The sequence below is a fragment of the Streptopelia decaocto genome (genome assembly GCF_964273445.1).
Source record: "Streptopelia decaocto genome assembly, chromosome: 3".
Classification (NCBI taxonomy): Eukaryota; Metazoa; Chordata; class Aves; order Columbiformes; family Columbidae; genus Streptopelia; species Streptopelia decaocto.
In genome coordinates, this window is record NC_138656.1 from 19,335,435 (window position 1) to 19,358,987 (window position 23,553).

Consider the following 23,553-nt stretch of genomic DNA (forward strand, 5'->3'; position numbering starts at 1 on the left):
TCCAGCTGCCAGGGTTTGTGTTCCCTACACGGGTTCCAGCGCTACCGCGGTGCCGGTGGCCGGGCGGACAGAACCCGGCGCACGGAGGGGAAGGATCTGCTGACGGCGACCCCAAAGCCCCAGGACTCATCTTGCTCCGCCGGCCGGGTCGCGGCTCCGGGGTCACGGCACGGGCCCCGCCGCCGCCACCCCCGGTTCCGCTTCCCCCGGCCCGAGGGGTCTCTCCGCGGTGCCGGCCCCGCCTGTCCCCGGCCCCGCACGGGGCGGCCGGGCTGAGGAGCGTCCCCGGGGAGCCGCTGCCTCACCTGAGGACGGTCCCTCCTCCCCCGCGCGGGGCCGCCGAGCCCCACTCACCCCACGGGTGGCCGGTGGGCGCGGCCTCCGCGACCCGCCCCCTTGCGCGGCGCCGCGCCCGCCGCTCCCTCAGCCCCGCCGGTGTCTCCGGCCTCCCCCGCACTACCCCCGCCCGCCCATTCTCCTCCTCCTCCCCCCCCCGCCCTTCCCGCCCGTTGGTTCGCTCCTCCCCGCCCGTTGGTTCGCTCCTCCCCGCCCCTTTCCCCCACCTCTCTCGTCCCCTCCCACCCCCCGGCTCCCCGCGGTGGTCTGGCCCGGCCCGGCGGAGCGGAGGGAGCGGCGGAGACGGGCGGGGAGGCGCTGGCGGCCGGGGGTCTCGCTCTCTGTTGACGCGCCGGTCCCTGCGGAGCGGCGAGGAGCGGGGCGGGGGACAGAGCGGAGCGAGCGAGACAGCGGGAGCGGCTCCCCGACCCCGGGCAGCACCATGAGGTGAGAGGCCGGCCCCAGAGCGGGCGGGCCGGCCGGCGGGGCACGGAGGGGAGCGGGGGGGCGCTCCGTGCTCCCCGCCTCTAACGGTCCGCAGCCGGGGGGGACCCACGCTGGGCCGGCGGAGGGGGCGGGCGGCGCGCTGAGGGGAGCCCCGCGGTGGGGGAGGGGCCCATTGTTAGTGGCGGGTGGGGGAGGGGCGGCCCCGCCGTCCCCGTCCCCCGCGGCGGCGAAGTTGCGCTCGGGGGTCGGCAGCGGGGCCCGGGCCGGTGGGGGGCAGCTCCGCTCCGGCGCCTCCCCCGGGCTGGCCGCGGCGGTGCGAGCCGGCACGGCGGGAGCCCCGCTCGCCCGGCTCCTTTCTTTCCCTCCCGGTGTGTTTTTTTTTTTTCTCCCCTCCGCCTTAACCGGCGCGTGTTGCATTGCAGCAGCAGCTGGGCTTTTCCCTCTGTAATCAATAAAGAGGCGTCGGGGGAGGGGGGGATCCCCCTCTCGGCAGCCGGGAAAGTGTCGCGTTGGGAGGTTTGGGATGTAAACAGTGAGGGGGACGCGGCTGGGCCCGGGGAGGAGGGCGGTGGGTGCTGCCTGCCCGCCCGCCCGCCGGGGACTCCCGCTCCCCGCCGGCTCATTCATTTGAAGGCGATTTTCTGCCTCCCTGGCCCGTCCCCCCCGCCCGCCCGTCCGGCCCCCTCCGCCTCCCCCCCCCCCCGGCTCTTTTTTAGTGCCTGTTCTGTTTCCATAATCTTCTTTCTGGATTGGTGCAGGACCCGGTGGGAAATGCGGTTCGGTAGCCCGAGAACTGGTCTGTCTCTCCGGGGACGTTGTGCTCCCTGTAGGCCTGTCCCTCAGTTAAACAACTGGGGAACCGAGTTGCTTTGGTTTTGTTTTGTTTCTTTTTCCCCTGGAAGATACTGCCTGGCTTGCGGTTGGATTTGAACCTTCTTTGTCTTAGAGATGACTGTAAATCCTATACTCCTTTGGAGTATAGCTCCTAAGATTTGGGTGATGAAAATAAGCAAATTCCTCTGTTGCATAAAACTGACGAGCCATTCGAATTCTCTGCAAATTACAGTGAAATCCTAATTACGTTTTTTTTTAACTTGAAGGGTTCTCCCCCACCCCCATGTGTGTATATCTTCAATGGAAAGGGCAGCACTGCAGCGGGAAGCATGGGAACAATCTCCCTGCGGTTTTGTTTAGAAATGTGTTCCTGTATTTCCCTCTAGTTTTCTTTGTTAACTGCAGGTATTTATATCCCGCGTTATTTTAAGCTTTGTTTGGCTTGTGATAATTTATTTTCACTTATTCATGTTGCTCATGTAGAAGTCAGATGCCCTGCAAATAAAAAGCTGCAACTTATAAAACTTACAGTTCGTATCCAGATCCTTTAAACAGAGATTTAAAAAAAAATAAATTATTATCTTGACAGTCTTCAACACAATGAGTGCTGTTAATGTAGCAAAAGTTGGCATAAATATTTTGAGAAGCCCCGTATAAAGTTGCTTTTTGTACTGGCAAAAATAATAGTGCGGGCGATGCTGAGTGAAGTAAGGTATATACCAGTAGGACTGCTCTTTCGCTGATGTAACTGTGTGTGTGCTAGGACTTCTGCCAGCTTGGAGGGAGCACAAATATTTCTCTTAACCAGTGTAGCAGGAAAGTGTCTAGGTGGAACCTACCCTTAGGTTGCTGATTTAGGTGTTTGAATAGTTGACTTGAAGCAGTGAGTAAATATAGGCATATGAATATATCATAGGTCTGAAACTTTGTACCTGCTTTTAAGTACAGAGCGTTGGGCTGGTAAGAGGGAAGTGGAGTTGCGAGTTGGATGGTCGCTCTGAGTGGTCATCTGGTATTTCAAAGAAATCTGGCTTCAAGAAGGCTGGGTTCCAAGCCTCTCAAAAAAAGAAGCAAACTGTACCAATTAAACTACACAGACTAAGAAAATGATGTGGTTAAAGAAGTATTTTCTCTCTATAGAGGCACTATTAAATTGACTCAGTTTTGTTTAATTGGGCCAACTCCAGGACAATGGCAAGCTTTCACTGCACGCTCTCTCTTTGGACTTGTTTAGACTAGGGTTGGCGGTATAGTTCTGAAACATGTTTAAACAATATCTTCGTGCTGCAGTTTGTTAGGGCAATGTCTTTTAATGCGTATTTGCTGGTCAAGACAAGTTTGCGATGGGGGAGGAGCAACAAGGTGGATGAGACAAGTGACCAGCCTTTCATATATACATATATAGCTCCTCTGTTTGCAGGTGGCGTTAAATCTTAGCGGTTAAGATTAAAAACATACTTTTGATGCAATATTGATGGAATGCATAAACCACATTCTGCGATTGCTGTTCTCCAGGTAAGTATGCAGTCAGTACTCCAAAGAACAGGAGAAGAAATAAATACCAGAAGTCGTACTGAGATGAGTGGGGGGAAGAATAAAAAGCCCTCAGTTTCTGTTCTGTCCTTTGACACACACTTGTGTGAGAGCCTCGTCTTCAGCCGGCATGAGCCTGATTCTGGTGTTTTCAGGTTAAGATCTCATATCATGTCTGGGTGGTTAGCTGGTCAGTTAGGTCTGGTCAGAAAGCAAACTGGCTTTCCTTATGTTAAATAAAACTTCACATTGTGGTGAAGAGCGTTTTCATATTATAAAATAACCAGCAATTCAGTAAGACGCAAACATCAGCTGTACAAATTGACCACAAGAATTAATTCTGATAGAAGTCTGTTTTGTATTCAAGTGGAAATTATATGCTATTTGAGTAGCATCTGTTAGGAGTTTTAGGTTGCTGATGAACTTGGAATATTAAATATCCTAGTTAAATGGTCTAGCCTAAGTATGAAGTTACGGATTCAGGAGCCAGCTTGAATAGGGCTTGTGTGTATCTCCCCTGTTTTAGGTAAACAGTCGGTTCCCATGAACACCTGTTGCTCTGGCTGTATTGTGGTGAGCTGACTAAGTGCTGCTCCTAGTATAGTTTTCTGAATGCACTTATCTCATAATAGGGATCCAGGAATAGGCATATTCAGTGAGTTTTCCACTGGGATGTGGTGTGGGGGAAAGGTGGTTAAAATCTAGGTAGCAGCACAATCTGATGCCCTGGTTCTAGTAATAGTGTAACTTCCCATCGTATTTCGTACAAGAAGAACATGTGTGAACAGACTTTTTTATTGAAGCATATGTTGAAATCGGTATTACGGAAGCTGACAAACGTAACTCGGCTGCTAGAGCTGGGATTCTGCAGTGAAGGTTAACTGAATTATATATATATATATATTTTTTTTTTGTATCTAGCTCATTTTGTATGCTAACTCCAATAAAAATAAATGGGCTTTCCAAGATACTGACTTTTTAAAAATCAAACTGTACAGCCTTCTCTTGGGATTACTACATCCATTTCTTTGTGTGGGAAAGAATTGTTTTTCATTAGTGTGCTAGTCAGAAATCAGGCTGCTTAGTCTGGTTTCATTACCCAAGTTGTGGGAACTGAGAAAGAAACAGTAATTTTTTAGAATTTTAAATTCTAGTGTTTTCAGAGCACAATATATTTATTTGTGTTTATGACACGCTACTCTGCATATCATATGTGTGAATGTTCATTCTGTGCTTAGATAGATCAAACAGCTAAATTATTATAGATTTTGCTTTTTAAGAAAATTGTGTCATATCCTCATTAGTGTTTTCAAGGTAAAAAGATAGCTAAATTTTTGGTCTCCAAACCATATTAAAATTTCTACTTAATTACATTTGGCAGCTGTTCTGCTCAAGTATGTTGCTTTAGAATGTAATTCATGTCATCTTTTAAAAGTCAGTGTATTTTGCACCTGGGTTAGTAAGCCTTCATTATATTCTAAATTTTGTGCTAAGAGATCCAATACCATACTCATTGCTTTTTTATGTCTTTAATGCATAAGTGAAAGCCAGCAGCAAAAGTAACAAAACATATACCTTCATTAGGACTAGGAATTCTTGAAGGAACCCACACGTGTTTCCTAGAGTTTCCAGAAAAATGGGCGTATGAGACCATTGTGTTATTGGTGACAGTAGTGTAGTTCAGTCTACTGCGATAACTGCAGTTGTTTAAGAAAATAAAATACCAGAGTAGCAAAGTCATTAATTTAAAGGGTGGCTTTAAGTTATTGTGTACGTCAATATGTAGGGTAACGCTTTGGAATTGTGCCTTTAGTTTTAATACTTGCGCAAATAGCGTGTTTGAAGTAGAAAGTGTAATTTCGTTGAGAAATACTTGACAAAATGTTGGAAGTGCAAGCAGGCAGTTAAATTAGACTGAATACGCATAACGGCAACAAATACAGTTCCTAAAATTGCTCATATCTCAAGAGTAAAATTGGTGGTGTAGGCAGTTTTTTTTCAGGTGGATACAAGAATTCAGGTTACTTTCCTTGTTCTTAAGTAAACTAACAGATGGACTGAGTCATCTGTCTGATAGAAGTGCGGTCTTTAGTTAGCACTTCATTTGTGACAGTTACAAGTAATTTTTGGATGGGTTTTTTCTGCCCACCTGATAAGGAATCTGACAACTGTTTTGCCCTCAAGATCTCTGGATAGTTTAGTGACTTACTTTGATAGTAAAAATACAAGTCTTTAAAAGATAACTGTGTAAATGAAGGGTTCGGGAATCAGAATACTTTTTTTTTTTTTAAGAAAAAGCTATTTATGACCATCTTAGCGATTATGTTGTCAGCCTCTAAAACTTAGAAACGCTCTAGGATGCTATCTGGAAGGGTACGTGCAAGTTTTTTCTTGACTCTGATTCAGGACTTCGTGCTGTTGGAGGCCGGAAAATGAGGCTGAGTTAGTGAGCATCCTACTTCAGACCGCTATAGCATGAAAGCCTTTTTTTCTACACTTCCATAAAAAGGAGAGGAATTACTGTTCCCGCACCTGTTGCAGCGGATGCTTTGTGGGCACACGGGTGCCCTGAGTGTGACGTCTCCCAGCGCTACCTGTGGCGTGTGATGGGAAACGCTTTGCCATGAGCCCCACTTCTCGCCGTGCCAGTGCATTTCATGCACAACTATTACAGAAGTAGGTTATTGAACCACTGAATAGAGTCATTTGCTTTCATTACTAGAGAGCAAATGTAGTTTGTGAAAGAGATACTATTCCCTTCTGTACTTTGACCTTTCATCTAGAATTACTTTTGACAGTTCATGCCTGCTTCCACTCATCAGTGTGGAAATACATGTGCCAGCTCTCTAAACATCCAGACATGTTTAGGTTTTAAGAGTGCTGTAGTGCTGAGAGAAAGCAGAAGATATGTGCTTTTTGCGTTTGATTCAAAAAAATTGACTTTTAGTAGTACCCAAAATAAATGTAGCGGAGAGAGAAGCCACCCAAGCCTTGTTGAACAGCTTCAGTATATTTAAGTAATTTTTGGTGGTGCCTACCTCGCTTCTCCACCCCACTCTTGGCTTTCCCTGCCAGTCCTTGTGAATTGTATAAAGCTAACTTGTGTTCTTGGGCTGTTGGCATTTCTCTTGGGATTAACATGGGAGCAAAGCCACTTTTGTATCTGTCAGTATTTAAACTGGCTGGATGAAAAGCCAGTCCCTCCCTACCGTAACTTCCCATGTGTTCTCACAAACCTGGAAAAGAATGAGGTTTGTCTATAGCTATATATATATTTTTTTTTTTTAAAATAACATACAGAATCATTTCCCTTTTAAAAATGGCTGCACTACCTTATTCTAATTTTCAAATTTAAGAAATAAAAACATATGTCTAAGTAACTGAGTCTGAAGTAGTTTTGCCTTGTTTTAAAACGCTCTGTACCAATACAGATTTTAGAGGAAAATGGTGAGTTTTATTTCAGATACTCCTTAGTAATTGTTCTTATAACTGGTAAGCCTCTCCACTGCTATCACTTGCAACAAGTCTCCTTCACTGTAGCTTTTCCGTGACTAATGTTTAAAAAGTTCAAAAAAAATAATGTGAAAATCATGCTTACCACCTTTTGCTAGTGTTGGGCATATACTGCTCCTACTGTTGTAGTTCTGTAGACACTTAAGGGCAGCTTATGGAGCTGCTCCTTGGGAAGATGGTGTGACAGATTCCTGGGTTTACTGCCCAAATGCTGGTGACAGCCCAGTGGAGAAAACGGGACAGTTCAATGTGAATTGTCAGTCTACTTTGGATTACTCTTCCCGTTTGAGCTGCTGGTGATAAGCACATATTTTGGGAATCAGTGCACAAGTTAATGTGAGGAGTGGAAGTAAGATTGTCTTGCTCTCTGTGAGTAATTTTCAGGCAGGACTTATTAAAAGAAAATACAGGCAATATTCAAGAAAAAAAGGTATCTGCTCTTAGTTTTCATATATTGAAAATTCTCCAGGCGAAGCTGACTTATATAAAGGAAGAACAGCAAAACTGTTTCAATTTAGTCCAAAACTAGCATGCTTCTCTCCTAAGCCTTGTAAGTTAGTGTTGTGGTTGTGTTTTTCTTTTTTTTGTTTTTAAATTATGGTAAAAAAAGATGCTGGCACCTAGTGAAGTACAGGGAAGAGAAGTGGAAAGTGATGCCCTCCAGAGGGTGGTACAAAAATGCTGCTTTGCTGGACTCGTGTGCTGCCAGAAATAATTCTCTGAACTCCTGGTTTGTGGCACAAAAAAGATTGGAATGATTTTGTTTCAAATGTTCTCTCATTGTTTTGTTATTCTTCACAAATTTGAAACTTCAGCTTCCTGAATTACAAAGCAATCTATACTTATTGCAAATTCCATAGAGGAGGTGAGGTTGTTGTGTGTTCTGAGCATACCAGCTGCCCAGCTTAAAAAAGAAAAAGTTTTTAAACTTGGAATTTAGCAGAATAGTAAAACAACAAGAGTAATCGCTGGTATAGCTAAAGTCTGTTATGCCTTAGTTGCGATTTTTTAGCAACTAGAAAAGTATTATAGTTTTCTTTCTAGAGGAACTAGATTTCTTTGTATGTGTCATTCTCCTTAAAGCAACTTCCTAAAATATAGTTTATTGCTTAAATTTTTGTTTAGGCCACTGACTGCTGTCACTTTATTGCAGGTTACAGTGCAGTGATGCCAGATTTTTAACTGCAATGCTTTGAAGGGCATGTAGTTAAGGGAATGTTGTACTGTGATCTTGTCTGGCTGCTGGTAAATGCTTTTATATTTCAGTTGCATAGACCAGTATACGTCTCCATATGTGGTCATATCTGCTAAAATTGTATCTTTTGTAGAGAATTCCATTGAAGTTACATTTTTTTCTTATCATAGGGGATTGAAGGTGATGCTAAAAGGGAAGATGATTAAGATTCTGTTGTAGTTTGTATATTTCTGAGAAAACTTAGGTTCCATTCAGCTTTCTGGTTGACTTTGCAAATCTGACTTAAGCACATGCTCTGACTAAATCTGGGCCTTGAACCTGGTAGTGTTGATGCTGAGAATCATGAACTCTTGAAATAGCTTTTGTTATTATAAATGTTTTTCGGGTATCAAGCTTCCAACTCTAGGCTAGCAAGAATTATTCTTTTCTAGCTGCTGTAGATGTTCATGTCAATGATGAGTTGCAATGAACAATATACACTGCTACTTGTTTTGAACTCATTTTCTGTGTCTATTTTCCTCTTCTATAAAAAATCTCTTTCGCTTCTTTGCTTTCTTTTAAAAGATTGGAGTCTTTTATAAACAGTGCATAGTGATGTATACATATTTTATTTCTTTTCCTGTGTTGAGCTCTTGTTGATATTTGAGGAAAGTATATGATCCTTTTGGCAAACCTTAGTCTGTTAAACAATGCTGACTCTTCTATAAAAGTACTCAGTTTAAGTTAACAGAACAGTTTTTTTCGTATTTTTTTTTCTTTTTAAACTTGTTGGATTTGTACTTTAATTTTAACACAGTGACACTTTCTTAGTAAACTTGTACTGTGTTCTTGAACACATTTACAAAGCCCATTTTTAGAAAACTGCAGTTGGCTACTGTGGATTAAGTTAAATGGACTTTACAACTTGAGAATAAACATTGTTATCTATTGCCTGAAGTAGATGGTGTGGCTAGACTGACAAAACAGTGAAGCCTAATACAAATGAACCTAATTATGGAGAGATGATAAATCAAAGTAGTGAATGACAGCGTTGTTATGAAAACAATGAGTACTGAAGCTCAGCATTTATATGTGTAAGTCTAATCACTGAACTTATTACTTAAGAGCCATCAGAGTTTGGGTATAGTTACATATATAACTACGTAAAAAATACTTTTTTTAAAAAAAATTAGGTTTAGAGGTACTTTTTTTTTAGTTTGGGGTACTTCTGCTTCGATGGGAGTCTCTGAATGTAGTCAGAACTCAATAAGCTATTATTATATTTTAATTTATTGTTATAATACACTGATATATTTAGTTGAATCACTTCAGTTTGAGTAGAGCAGGGGGATGGTGCAGGAAGTAGCTGATACTTTGTATCTCCATTCAGTGTATGTGTATACATGAAATAAACCTATTTTAAACACAGACCTGCCTTACCAGTCAGATATGAACCATCTGGGCTGAAAACAGAGTATGGGGACGGTAGTCACTGTATGTAGTGGTCACGACTTTTCTCTGGAGTAGATCCTGCTGTTCGAGGAGTAAGTGAAGACATGGAAGACCTGTCCAGTTCAATGTTGTTCTTACCAAGAGAAGACCGAAGAGATAGGTTAATCTTAGAAAACGAGCAGGGAATCCATGTCTAATGAAGAGAAGGAAGAGCAGATGAATGGCCAGAACACTCAAGTAGCAAATCATTGGTGATAAACTTGAATCCAGTACTTCAGCTACTTCTTCAGCGTTGCATGTTTTGGAGGGTAATTGAGAACTGAGGTTGAGGTTTCATAGCCTTGCAGCAGTCTTGGATTTTTAGCTACTAAGTGGAAATGCAGTACTGGGTTTCGGACGAAAATTTCAATGTGAGATTGAGGGAGAAGACCAAAGCATCAAATACATAAAAGAAGGAAATTAAACAAATTTTCAACCCTACAGATCTTGTGCTGTAATCTCCAGGATTCTGGTAGTGCCATTTTTCTAGTTTCCACAGAATGGTGCGGTGACTCTAGCAGCTTTTAGCTTAGTGGTCAGCTCACATATGAATTATTCTCAAAATTATTACTTCTGAACTTTACATGTGGCCTTACAACTAAGTTGTCAGATGATTAAATCTGGACTGCTGGGTTCAGGGACTTCATTTTGTATTTTGGCAATATCTTGGAGTAATCTTTCATAAAGTTTGGAAGAATAGCGCATCTAGGGCTTGTTGGTTTGGCACTCTATAAGGGCAACTTTAAAACCAGTGGGTATTCCTGTGTGTTTTTTATTTGCTGTACCTTTCTTATTCACTGATAGAACAGCTCTATGTTCCTGTAATTGCCGCCCTTTCCAACAGTAGCTAAATCTGTGAGTGGATGGCAGTAAGATAAACACAAAGGTTGTCTTGCAGGTTATGGATGCTGTTGCTGTAGCTGTGTTGCTCAAAGGATATAAACAAGACAAAGGTTTTATAAGGAGAGGCAATATCTTTTATTAGATCAGCTGCTGCAGTGGTGGGGAGCAGGACACAGACAAACTTTCAGACATTCAAGTGCTGAGTTCTTGAGAAAGTTATTACATTCTTTGGAGACACCATGTGGAGAATTTGTACTGTGTGGATTTTTGCAGGCATGTTGCACATACAGGTAAATGCTGCTGTGTGTGTTATTTTTATAGGTAGCTCATAGTTTTGGTGTCTGACCTAGTAGCAATATTTGATACAATTCTTATTTCAAAGAATAAGGAATTAAGTGCTTGGTAAGGTGCTTAGATAGGCAGCTGTAGGATACTATTTAAATTGCCATTTGTTTTTGCATTACTCTGCAAATATGATGTCTGCATAAAGGAAGAAGAAGACTGCATTGCAGAGAAAAGTGTCAAAAAGTAAAACTGTGAAAATACTTTTTCAAATGTTACTGTTCCTGTGTAGAGGATGAAGGGGTATTTTCCTTTGAAGCTTCTGACTACTGGGCATCACTGGAAAAAATCCTCGGGAGTGCCTTGTTGGAGGAGCCCATCTGTGTTATTTTTGTGGAGACATGGTCGTGGTCACTAGTGCGACTTGTGTGTAGTAAATCTGCGAGGTACAGATAAAAGTGGATCGCATTGCAAGGGTTGCATCTTTAGACGTGACTAATGCTTAATAATAGTTAATAGTAGGATTTTATTTTTGCCCTGTTGAAGTCCCTAGTTAGTCATCACAGAATAGAAGAGTGTACAGTTAAGCCAGTTCTGAATATCTTGCTTTCAGTTCATGTGTATCATTCTCTTGTGGCAGATGGATGCAAAACAAACAACCTCTCCTCATGCACTCCTCCCTGCCCCAGCAATAAAAAGAAAACACAGTTCCTGATACATACTGTTCACCTGTTTGCTGCCTGTGCATGAAGGTGTTCCCTTGTATAGGATTTCCAATATTTGATGCGCTATCTTCACCTGCGATCGGGTATCTGATTTCTTTCTGCTCAGTTCTGTGGCTCACCAGTTGTGAACAAAGAGGGAGAGAAGTGACTATGGTGTGAGAAAGCCGTAGCTCGTTTGAGCTGGGAAGTGTTTGTAAACTTGTTCATTAATGATACGCTTTACATTATCTAGGCCTTATGTAGTAAGGCTGTCATAACTTTTTCCCTTAACTTATTCTTCTAAGTAGATTGCACATATTTTGTAAGTGATGTTAGGATGAAGACTGAGCTGTTAGTGTAACTTCTAGGAATGCTTTCAGGTTTGGTGATTTATATTGTGGCAATCTCGGTATCCAGAGTCCATATATTTGAACTCTCGCATTTTTTCCTTCTAAATTGAACTGAGCTCCCTGTCTTGAAGCGTGTCTGTGTTTGTGGTGGGTGTAGGGAGTGGATTAGCCCCAAAGCCCAGTCATTCGATATTTTGGTTGTAGTTCTCAGGGAGCTTATTGTGGTCTTGTCTGCGAATGGGGAAGGTGTTTAAAAAAATGCAAAGAAACAAAAAAACGGAGAGGAATCTCCCTAATTTGGTGTTGCGTATTTTCATATAACTTGTGATGTATCAATGTATCGATTTTTTTCCCTCTCAACTGAGTGATCATAATTTTCCTGTTCTTTGGGGAAGGGGGAGATATTTTCCCCTGTTTCCCTGAAAATAAGACAGGGTCTTATACAATTTTTGCTTCAGAAGATGTTTACTTTTTTACATGTACAGCTTCCTGGGCACTATTTAAATTGACTTTTTAGTGGTCTATAACTAGGGCTTATTTTTGGAGTGGGGCTTATATTTTGAGCATCCTCAAAAATCCTGAAAAATCATGCTAGGGCTTATATTCAGGTTAGGTCTTATTTTTGGGGCAACAGGGTATGCAATTCATACTGTTTTAAAAAAACCAACCTTTATTTTCTGTGAAGAGGAACACACTTTAGATGTCCACACATAGTTTAGCTTAAATTCAAAACAGATCTTGAATCCAAAATAGTTTGGATTGGTATAATTTTTATATTTTCATAAAACAACACCAGCCACCCCTAAACAAATGCACATAACACAAGCAAAACAAAGCAAAACTCTTTCAAAATAAAGCCATAGGATTTTCTCCTACAATTTAAGAGCTTTCTTTTTTTTTCTATAGTATGACAAAAATCTGGTATAAAATGATGAAAGCACTCGACAATGGAAATTTTATAAATCCAAGAACTTTTTCTTGGACGTTCGTTTAGAATGAAAACGTTGCTGCCCATATGCACTATAGCAATGAATTTTCTCTCAGCAGTACCATGCCCTACAACCATTTAAATGTGCAGAATCACTTTATTGTAAAACAGACTAAGTTTTGGACATAGCATCTTTGGTTAGATTGCTGACAAGGATTGTGTTTATGCCTTGGATGTTCCGTTTTTCAGGAAGACTGGGGTTAATTGTAGCTTGGCAAGTGGAAGAAAAAAGTTCCATATTGTTTTGTGCAGTAGATTCCTGTTGCTATGCAACAAACAGAATGTCACTTAGTACAGGATATATTGAATTTGTATTCCCGGCACATATCTCCGCACGTTCATTTTCTACTTTAACAGGAGGGTCTGGTTCTGACTTCCTGCAGGACTGTGGTATGAAGCATATATTTGAGTTTCTATTCTGGTGCTTGCTGTAGCTGTGGTGATCTCAGGGTCCTTGCAGAGCCTCTCTTTGTTTTCGGATGGATGGGACACCTGTGCAACACCAATGGGTTTCCAACCAGCTGAAAAGGGGGGTTGTTGATCTTCCCCGAGGTTGGGTGGCATCGCCAAGCAACGTGTTACAACTTCAAAAGGGAGAAATTTCTTGCGTGGAAAAAATGTTAGGCTGGGAATTCTGAAAGCCTTTAAATGTGATACAGAGAAAGTTAATGCAGATGGCACTATATGAATCTTTAAACCAAAAGATCCAGTTAATTTTTAATGACTAGAATTAACTTTGACATTTGAATATGTTGACACCCCCTCTCCCTACCTCTCCATTTCCCCCTCATGCTAAAACCAACCAATCCCAGCATCCAAACTCTTTACATTCGCTCTAGATGGATTCTGGAATACATGTCTAGAGTTTCTTTGGGGAAAATTACCTTCTATGACTCTGGAAACAGTAATTAAGTAATGGACAAATGACAACATCTGGTAAGGCATTATTTTATAATCTAGTTAGACTTCTGTACCAGAAAAGAAGGCAAAAATAATATTTGAAAGCTATGAGGGTGGTAATTGGATGTTTGCTGCAAAGGCTGTTGTGCAATGTAGGTGACTGAAATACTGAAACTTGAAAGCTGTGGATTTTTAATGCTGTGCTTTTAAGAATAAAATGCATGCATCGTGTCGAACGTGCTGTGACATTTATCCTATATAATAATCCATTTTATTTTAAGCAGTTCTCTGAATTTTGTTGCGGAGTTTGAAAGCCAGCTTACCAAATCTAAGCTGAAATTAAGTTACATACTAAAATTAGCAGGTCAGTTTCTGTCATGTTTTCTGCTCTTAGAACTGAAATGTGCCGTTGTCTAATGTCTCTTTAAATTGTCAGTCTAAAGCAGATTTCTAAGTAGCTGGTTTTTTTTTTTTTTATGTTATCGTAAACTTACTTGCGTGTGGCTTCTTAATAAAGCAGAAGTCAAAAGGAAGAGTCAAAATGAAGTTAGGAAAGACTCAAAATATCTCTCAGTACTGTTCTCTTGCTTGTTTTACCAAGCTGGTGCCTCTAATACCTAAAGTATCATTAAAAGAGCAAGAAGCCATCAATAATAACCACTTTCTTTCTTGTAGTCTGCTGCTTAATTCAGAGCTCAGTGCCAGCGTGTTGCGTGCCTGTTCCCAGGCAGACCCCATAAAAACCATTTCTGTGTGTACACAAAGAGAACCTGATGCAACCTGAAAAAATTCTGATGGCATTCTATATTGGGCCAGATCAAACATGAGCTCTGTTACAGAGAAATGATTTAAAGACATGGACAGGGATGCTTGGGGGCTTTTTGCTTTCTGTTTTGGGAAAATGAATCCTTGCTTCTGTTACAGAATGATTTGGTGAGAAAGAAAATACTGCCTGTGGCTTTCAATGCTATGATGACTTGTTTTAATGGTATCTTTTGGCACAGGAAACAGTAGGAATTTGTAAAACTGCCTCTTCTTCTTCAGGAGGGGGGCAGAAAGTAATTTAGTTGTGAAGCTAACAGTTTTATCTGTAACTTTAATGAAATGAACTTATCTTAATGTGTAGAATGGAGAAGTTTCAGAATATGCACAGGAAATTGGGAAATTTGAGATTACTATAAGTAGTGTGTTGGTAGGCTACTTAGGTAGGAACTCAAAGCAGAAAATACATGTTCTAAAAACACTCTGTTTGTAGGACAAGAACATTTAAAAGTTAAATGCTTGAAAACACCAATTTATTTTTATCTTCAGGTGTCTAAACTACCCACCCCTCCACTTATATCTGATTGGACCCTAAATACAACTGTAAAGGTGTTGGAGTAATCTCTTAATTTCTGTTATCATGTAGCCCACTCTCCTTTTTCTTCCAAGTCTGGTAACACTATGATTTTTCTGACAGCATCCAGGGCTAAAGAAAATCTCCACAGAAATTTTCCAAGTATAACTTTGGGATGGAGAAATTAACATCTAGGAACAAACGCTGTTTAAGATATTTTTTTGCTTTTGCTTCCTCCAATATTTTCTTCTTTTTTTTTAATGTTGAGGGGTTTGTACTGTCATGCTTCATAGCATAATGGAGTAGCAATCCAAAATGTGCCAAAAGATGCAGTGGGTAAAGCAACAATTCCATGTTAATGGTTGCCAGATGAAAGTAATCGGTGTATGGGTAGCGCATACTATTTTGATATTTTTTTTTAAACTCAGGTGCTATGCTGCTATAAAATAGGGCTATTACAAAATAGCCAGCTTTTCATATCCATTATCTTCCTCCCACAAATGGAAATTAAATTAGGGAAATCTTGTAGGTTTGATAGAAGAGGTCCGAAGTTCTATTTGGCTGTTGAAAAGAAGTGATTATATTCTTTATGTATGTGTGCTCAGTCACACTAGCCTGCTAGCTTTTGGTCATTAATAACTGTATGCATACACCATATGCAGAATTATGTATAAAAGAATGTGGAAGCATGTGAATGATTATATGCTATTTTTCCTCACCTACAATAGAGACGGGATTCTGGTTTGCAGAAAGAATTTGATTGTGAAGGCTGGTTTTTGTGTGTTTTTTTTAAATTTTCCCCCCAGGTTGTGTTTCTCTGTTGCAGAGGTAGGAAAGTCTCTAACGAATGAGGTAGGGAACTACTTGAAGAGAAGATGATTTCATGGTCTCAGCTCACTGGTTTCTGCAAGAACTGACTGCTTTTTATTTTTCAAAGAGTTTCTGGCCTTTGCTGGTTGAGTTGTTTGGAGTTGTGAGAGATGTTCATTAGCCGTGTCCTACTTATTTTCTTATTGACTAACTTAAGACTGTGGGCCTGATCTCTCAAAACATTTTTCAGCATATACCTTGATGCTTCAAAGCACAGAGAACATTGCATGGCCACTGGAGACAAAGGGCCCTAGATCATCTTGGATTAAATAATCAACATCAGAAGACTTGGTACGCCAGTTATTGTGCTTCAGCTCTGCAATGGAGGAAACAACTTCCCATCTGTTTCTCCTTTAATTTCTAACTTTTGCTAACTTCTTAAAAACAAGTGTGCTCAAGTTTGAAGCTATCAAATGCTGTATTTTATGACACTGTGCTAAACCACAAATAACTTCTGATTTTTATTTAGAGCAAGTTTTTGATTAACCTGCAAAAAATGTCACTACGTATTGAATAATGAAGAAACCTACTAGCTATTCATTTATTCCTCAGTCCATCTATCCTAAGTCATAGTTTGAGAAAAAAAGGTGAGAGAGAGTAAGTGTAACTAAGTGTAAGTGCGTAACTAAGACTTTTTAATGGTTTTACAACCATAAGTCACTCCTTGTACACAAGCAACCAGAACTTCTAGTTGTTCTTAACTCTTGTACTTTTTTTTTTTAACTCTGCAGGTTCATTTTTAACCATATTAGAGTTTAATTTCTCAGGTTCTCTGCAAATTGAAGTACTAAGCCAAACATGATGTGCCATGATATTTGAAATATGCATAGATTTGGAACAGCTGGATTCTCAGCCACACGTGCTACCTGATACCGTTGTAAGTCTTGGTAGTTCTTGTCCTGCTGGTAGAGCATGCATGTGAGGGAAACGTTGATCACAACAGTGTGTGCTTACCAGAGAGGAACTCTGTAACTTCAGGTTTCTATGTTCTGCTCGTACTGTGCTTAATCAAGAGTCATAAGCTTCAACCAAACTAAGATCCATCAATGTTTATTTGTCAGTTTTTATGACAGGACTAGGAAGAACCTTGACACTTGGCTCGTTGTTCTAGTGTTTTGTGTGGGTTAAACCATGTGGCTTTTTCTGAAGATGCTTTGAATTGGTCTATCTTGATCTGTCCTTTACCATGTACCTAAAAGACAGTTAATGTTCACCTGTCTTATATAATGGAACAGTGTACTTAGGTGACTCCTTTTAGATACTTGGAGGTGCAACTGCTCCCTGATGAATGATGGAATGGGTCACTTTTGTGTGTTTTGGCTACATGGCAGATGCAGGCCTGGTTATTAGGGCAGGAGGTGGTGTGGTACCCTCGGAGCAGAAAGGAACAGGTTTTCAAAATACCTGTATATGCTCTCTGGCTCTGTCTTGATGATGCCAGGGAGTGATCTGGGCAGGCTGATTTTTCTTGCAGACTCTGGTCTAGACTGCAGTTTGGGCACCTCAGTTAAATGTATCTTTAATCTGAGATGGTATTGCCTTTATCAGGAAACTTACTCTGGTTCTGAATTATGTTTGGAGTTTTTGTCTCACTACGTGATTTAAATCTTTCTTTCTGTATATTAAGGCTTCCATACTGTGGACAGCAAAGAACAGTTTATTCTCCTCTTTGAAGCTACCTCTAGTGTGTGTGGGGGTTTATGTTTCTCCTAAGTCTCTTCCAGACTAACATCACCAGTTTCATTAACCTCTCATTGTGGGCTGCTTTTCAGACCTCTTGCCAGTTGTTACTCTCAGTCTGCAGCATTTGGAAGCCAAGGCTGATTGTTGTCTAGTTTGTCATATACTGATTTACATCTGCTCACTGGAATATATCTTATGTATCTTATGAAAATGCCCTGTAAATTCTGTCAAGAACCAAGTCATACTACAGCAGTTGCTACTTCTTAATGATAATTAGAGTAGGACTCCAGAAGTCCTGGAGGAAATTAAAATTGTTTGATATTATTAGTACTTAAGTAATGTTGAAGATGTATTTTTTTTTATCTCTTAGCAGGTTTTTACTAGTAGTTTGTGGTGCTGTTTTTCTTAGGATTGAGGTTTAATGCAGGATCTTTATAAACCTGTCAGCTTGCTTTCTTCCTGGTGCAGAACCTTGTGTCTGGTCTGAGAGGTAACCACTGTGCACAGGCTTCTGCACATCTGACCGACGTCCTTCCATGGTTTGAGGTTCTGAACACTAGCTGAAAATACAGTAGTAGTACTTGCAGGGAAAATTTTGCTGAGTCTCTCCTCAGCTTGGAATGGAATCTGTTCAGTCTAAGCCCCAAAACTGCAGTCTTCTGAAAACTGAGGTGTAAAGCTGTGACATTCAGGGTTTTCTCATGGGAGGAAAAAAATCCACACTAAATGCAGACACAAAGTATACAAAGAAGTCATCTGTCATGGTTGAACCTTGCAACTTTTTACGCAGTTGGAAACATGAGCTTTGTAAAAAGCAGTGTGGGGCAATCTGTTGCTACCGTTGCTAGTAGTATTGCAGAGAAGAGACTACAGTGTAGAGAGTGAAAATGGTATGAGATTCTTTGGTAATGTTTGAGGTGTCGTAGAATCATTTTGTCTGGAAGAGACCCTCAAGATCGAGTCCAACTGTTAACCCAACACTGGCACTAAACCATGTCCCTAAGAACGTCATCTACATGTCTGTTAAATCCCTCCAGGAATGGTTACTCCACCACTTCCCTGGGCAGCCTGTTCCAATGCCCAACAACCCTTTATGTGAAGAAGTTTTTCCTGATATCCAATCTCAACCTCCCCTGGTGCAACTCGATGCCATTTCCCTTTTGAAAATCTTGAGGGATTACCCCCCTGGGATCCAGGTAGGGTGAAATAGCTTATGGGGAAAGCTGTTGGGCTACAGTTTACTGATAATAACCTAAAAGAGAGGAGGCGGTTGGTTTTGCAGGAATAACCTTCTTTTTACCATAAACTCTTGCCTTGCTATAGTTGCACAACTGCAGTATGCCTTCAGATTTTGTTTCCTTAGTCATGTGTCATAGATGCCTGATTAAAATCCTTTCTGTTTGACCCAGGCTGTTGTTTGCTGCAGTGAATTGTAGCCAAGTTTTATATGGAATCTGAAATGCTTGAGCTTGCTTTGACTTTCAGGAGAAACTCCAGGTTTTCATCAGAATGAAGTATATTGTCACAACAGGAATCTACGTAGTTTAGAAACCTTCAAAGAAGTGTGGTACACTAGAGAATACTTTATGACTTATAGTCAGTATGTTCTTCTGCTATGGTATAAGCTAATTGTTTTTAGAGCAAAATGGCTTACTTGAAAATAAATCTCTGATTGAAGCTGTTTTGGTTTGTACCATGAGAGTTAATTTTGCTGAGATGTTATTAGCAGTAGCTGTGGCTTCTGCTTTGGCATAAATACTACCTGAAAAGATAAGTGCAGTTTGCTGCCTTTGTACATGGTTTATTTGTATTTCACGGGAGCCTGAAAATGTTGGAACTATGGCTACACAGTGTTATCACATACTAATTTTCTGCATAGCTTGTTGGTGCACTAAAGGGATAGGCTCTTAAACTGGTAATCATGGATTACTTCTAGAAACTAGCTGAATTTTCATTAAAAATTGTCAGTATGACAACTTCTGTCTGCAAAATAGCTCAAAAATGTGGAAACCTTTCATTTTGCTTTCCTCTTGTGTTGCAACAAGCTACTCTTTGTAGTTACAGTCTTTTCATGGAGTTGCTTTAATTTACTGTACGCTGCTGAGTATCTTTAGGTTTGAGTAACTTCGTGCTGCTTGTCTCCATTTTGGATGTTAGGATTAAAACACTTCGTAGATAATATGGAAGAACAGATCAAAAAGGGCATAGGAGTGGGGAGAGCGTCCAGTCTTTTAATCTGACTCTAGCGAATGCACAAACTGAAAGAATTTAACTTACTGAGCTAAGTAAAATGCAGAGGTGCGAGGTAAGTGACCATTTTTCTTAGCAGTAGCATCACGTTCCTTTCAAAAAATGAATGCTACTTTTCACTCCACCTGTATATCTTAACTAGCAGGGCCAGCAAAGGCACAAATGACAACCTGAAATAGATATCTGGATTTTAAACCTCTGTTGGTGGAGCTCTTAAGGAAACAGATGCTTTCTCCGTTCACTTGGCACTTAATGCCTTTCTGTTGGCTCAACCTGCCAAGCGTGATTTCTGGATGATTACTGTAGGGTTACAGACACTCAATTTCTGGTGGCATTTCTGACTAGAATCATAGAATAGAATCATAGACTTTCAAGGCCAGGCTGGGCAGGGCTCTGAGCAACCTGATCTGGGTGAAGATGTCCCTGCTCATTGCAGGACTAGATGACCTTTGAAGGTCCTTTCCAAGCCAAACTATTCCATTATTCTATTCTATACAGATACCTGTAGATGGGATGATTAGGAGAACATTCTCAAGGCAATCTTATAGCTTGGGTTTGTAGCCCAGAGGTCCTGAAGCTGCTACCAAAACATTTAATAGGGTCAAGAAGACTCGATTGGTAGGGGAATTTTCAAACTTGTGTTAATCCATATAGCTGTTCTCCTTGTTTTCTGTGTTTTACCTCAGTAACTGAGCTCAGTTCAGGGTTTTGGAATTTATTATGCTCTGTCAAAATAAATGTTGTTTATGAAGCTTATCTGATCTGTGCTTTATCTAAGCTTCAGTAAATGCTGATGAGCAATGTCTAGCACTTGCTAAAATTGTAATTAATTGTGAGCTTTGTGGAAATTAGAAGCAGAATAATATTTTTTGTCTAAAACTGTATCTCTGTTTTTTTGCCGTTATTCTTAAGTTTTGAAATTTATTGAACGTTATTATTATTGAATGTTATTTTCTTGTAATGGAAATTAAAGATTTTTTTCTTGGTTGTTGTTTTTTTTTTTTCTCCTGTGATTTGTATTAACTGGACAAACTTCAGCTGAACAATCAATCCTAAACTTAGTTTGCATTTAAATTTTTTTTTTAATGTCTTGTTTGCAAAACAGATTCTTGTTTAAAATCGGGGCTTTTGTTTCCTAGCTTTAGAATGTCTTGATCTACAGTCTAGGCAAGGCGTGTTCAGCTCAAATAACTTCAGAACCTAATTGCTTACACTTGCCTTCAGAGACTATAGTTTAAAAAGCCATTTTAAAAAAGTGGCTGCAGGCTAGAGAAGCCCCAAGGCTTCCCCCAGTATTTCCCCAGTTTGGGGAGAAGCTCAGTGACACAGCCTGTGTACTCTGCGTGACCGTGGCGAAAAACGCTGGGATTATTTGCAGCTCTATTTGATCCGTGGAATGCACAGCGCCTATTGTTAGCTCTCCAGCTGAAGCAAGGGCAGGAGTTGTTTTTCTCTTCTGATATTGTCTGGCCAGACCTGCTGCTCTGCTGTACTGCTCTGGAGTGGTTACAGGTGATAGCACTGGCAGACTTCCCATCCTTTTAGTACCTGTGGGGGAGCTGAGATGTGGGAGACCATAACTTACGTGGTTGGGTTTGCTTTTAAATTCTGAAGGCTGCAGGCAGTATATCTCTAGAAGCCTGTAAAGTTCACTGTGTTCAGCTTTCCCGTTCCGTTTGGAGTCTCTTGGAAGTATAAGCGCTCTTACCATGGAGATTAAACACCCTTGTGTTTGTGTGCACGATACTAATGAGGACAAGATTGTTCACATCTAGCTTGTAAATACAACAGTGTCACTAGCCCGCATATGCATCCTTTGCTGTTGCAGAACATAATCTCTTTTATTCTTCGATGTAAAATTCAGACACTGAACACTTCGTGTTCTTATCATGGAGTGCACACAGATCCGTTGTCTAAAATTCAGTCAGTCTGTATTGTACTTCAGCATGTTGTTTTTTTAAATTTCTGACATCTGATAACATGCTACTACAGGGGCATGTAGCAATGCTTTTCTGATGTTGCTTGATAACTAGAGAACAGGGCTTTTGGGGACTTGATTTAGGTTGTGCTTCGTTGTGAAATGTTAGATAAGAATATATGCAGTGTAGCGTAGCAATTGATTGCCTATGAAATCATGCAAATATGTTTGAAAGCTGTAATATCTAAAGTTAATGTCAGATTAAAAAATGAAAGCTTGCAAAGATTTCCCTGGCGTTGATCTCTGGGCAGTGTGGCTGTTTTTTTAAACTGGGACTTCCTTCTGACTGCTTAGAACAATAGAAAATGACTCTTAATCTAAAAGACTTTGCTTCCTATCTTAGATGTAACCCTCTTGATAACAAAGAAAACAGGATGTATAATTCAAGGCAAATTTCAGAGTTCTAGGGTTCCCTGCCCATGGAAGGAGTTACATTTTATGTGAACTAGGGAGATTCTGATATCAGAGTAGCATTGCAAATGAGATCAGTGTCCTGATGGGGCAGCCCAGTGGCCGATCCAGTCCCGTGCTCTGTCCTGGAGAGTGGCAATAGGAGAAACACCTTGTGAGAAATGACCTGCAGCCACTGAGCAATCCCTTGTCCTCCCCCTCTGCAAGCATCCTAGAAACCAGTCTGATTTGAGATGTGCCTGTTGATTACTATTATTATTTAAGAACCTGTTACCCATCAACTCTTCAATTCCCTTTTTAGCTTGCTGATCTTATCTGCCTCTGTGACTTCCTGGAGCAACGAAGTCCAGAAGTTCACTGTCTTTGTATGTAACTTTTTAACCTTGAGGGTGGTGGGGCTTGTTGTTAAGTCAAATTGAAAGTTCAAATTCGGCAGCTGGCTTCACTTTCCCCACCTCATTGTGAGTTCTGTATCTGTTAAGCAGTGTGGTTTATGGTATATAGTAGAGCATAGCGAATACATTTCTTTGCGAGTGGAATGAAAAGGAGGAGCAATCGTGTTACTTGTGCTACTCTAAGGCCATAAGGGCATCGTTACTTTCTCTCAGCGTGCATTAAGTGGATATGCAGATGAAATAGTTTAGACTATCCAAGTAGCACCTTCCAATTTATTCCTTTTTAGCAAATAAAGGTCTGTACTAGTAAGGAAAGATTTTTCTAAACATTTTGACAATTTTTTGACAGGTTACTTCAGTGATTGCTCTAGCAGTTTGGAATATTTTTATGAAACCGTTTCTATAAAAGTGTTCTTTGTGTACGTAGCAGAGAGGCAGTACATGTTGCATAATTGTTATGGCTGGAGGGAAGAGCTTGAAACTTGTACAGCTCCTGTGTGTGATTTACACTATGCAAGAGCAGGGCTTCCCTGCAGCTATTTCTTCAGGTCACTGTCCTGCTCCTGCACCTCCTGCCTTACTCATATTACAGCTACGTGGAGTTCTGAGTTCTGCTTGTTTTTATTTTTTACTTTTTTTTTTTTTTAACTATACCTTGGTAGTGTATAGAGAGCAAACCACAGAAAACTGAAGCAGAAATCCTGTGATGTAGAGGGATATTACATTAGCAAGTGTAGACCTGCAGTCCAGAAATGTTAGTAGTTAAGTCTTAAACTTTAAATTCATAGATGCCTTGTAGCTCTAGAGAAAAGTCAGTAGATTTTTATGGTGCAGTAGTATCATTTGACTCACCCACATTCCTTTCCTCTATCTCCTTGTTATGAGAATTGTAAAACCAAACTGGAGAAAACACGGTGACCTCTGAAGACAGTTATGGGGTCAGCACTCTGTATAGTGTGACTTTGATAGAAGTGTTTTACTTGCCACTTGAGGTTTTCAGTGTAACTATTTATTGCCTGGAAAAAAACCCGCCATCTATAATATCACATCTGAAATCTAGTTAAATGCTTAAATTTACTCCTCTTTTAAGTTGTATGCTAGCTATTACGTTCTTGTTGCTCATATTTGTGGGTTGGTATAGTTTGCGTATCATGAATGTTAGGACTGCTCTGGGAATTTTAACATAAATTTCTAGTTGTTTTCAGTCTTAATCTGACACTGATGAAGGTTTTGGG

At 40.8% G+C, this 23,553-nt stretch overlaps 1 protein-coding gene across 6 annotated transcripts in view; it reads left to right on the forward strand.

Annotated features, from left to right (window-relative positions):
* The first annotated feature begins 576 nt into the window (after positions 1-576).
* The window catches only part of ENAH (ENAH actin regulator), a 102,149-nt gene continuing 79,172 nt past the window's right edge, over positions 577-23,553 (forward strand). For all 6 annotated transcript variants that reach the window (XM_082049394.1, XM_082049395.1, XM_082049396.1 and 3 more), the window contains exon 1: positions 577-783. In XM_082049394.1, the coding sequence (XP_081905520.1) occupies positions 779-783 (5 nt within the window). In that variant the 5' untranslated portion in view covers positions 577-778. The remainder of the gene's footprint in view (positions 784-23,553) is intronic.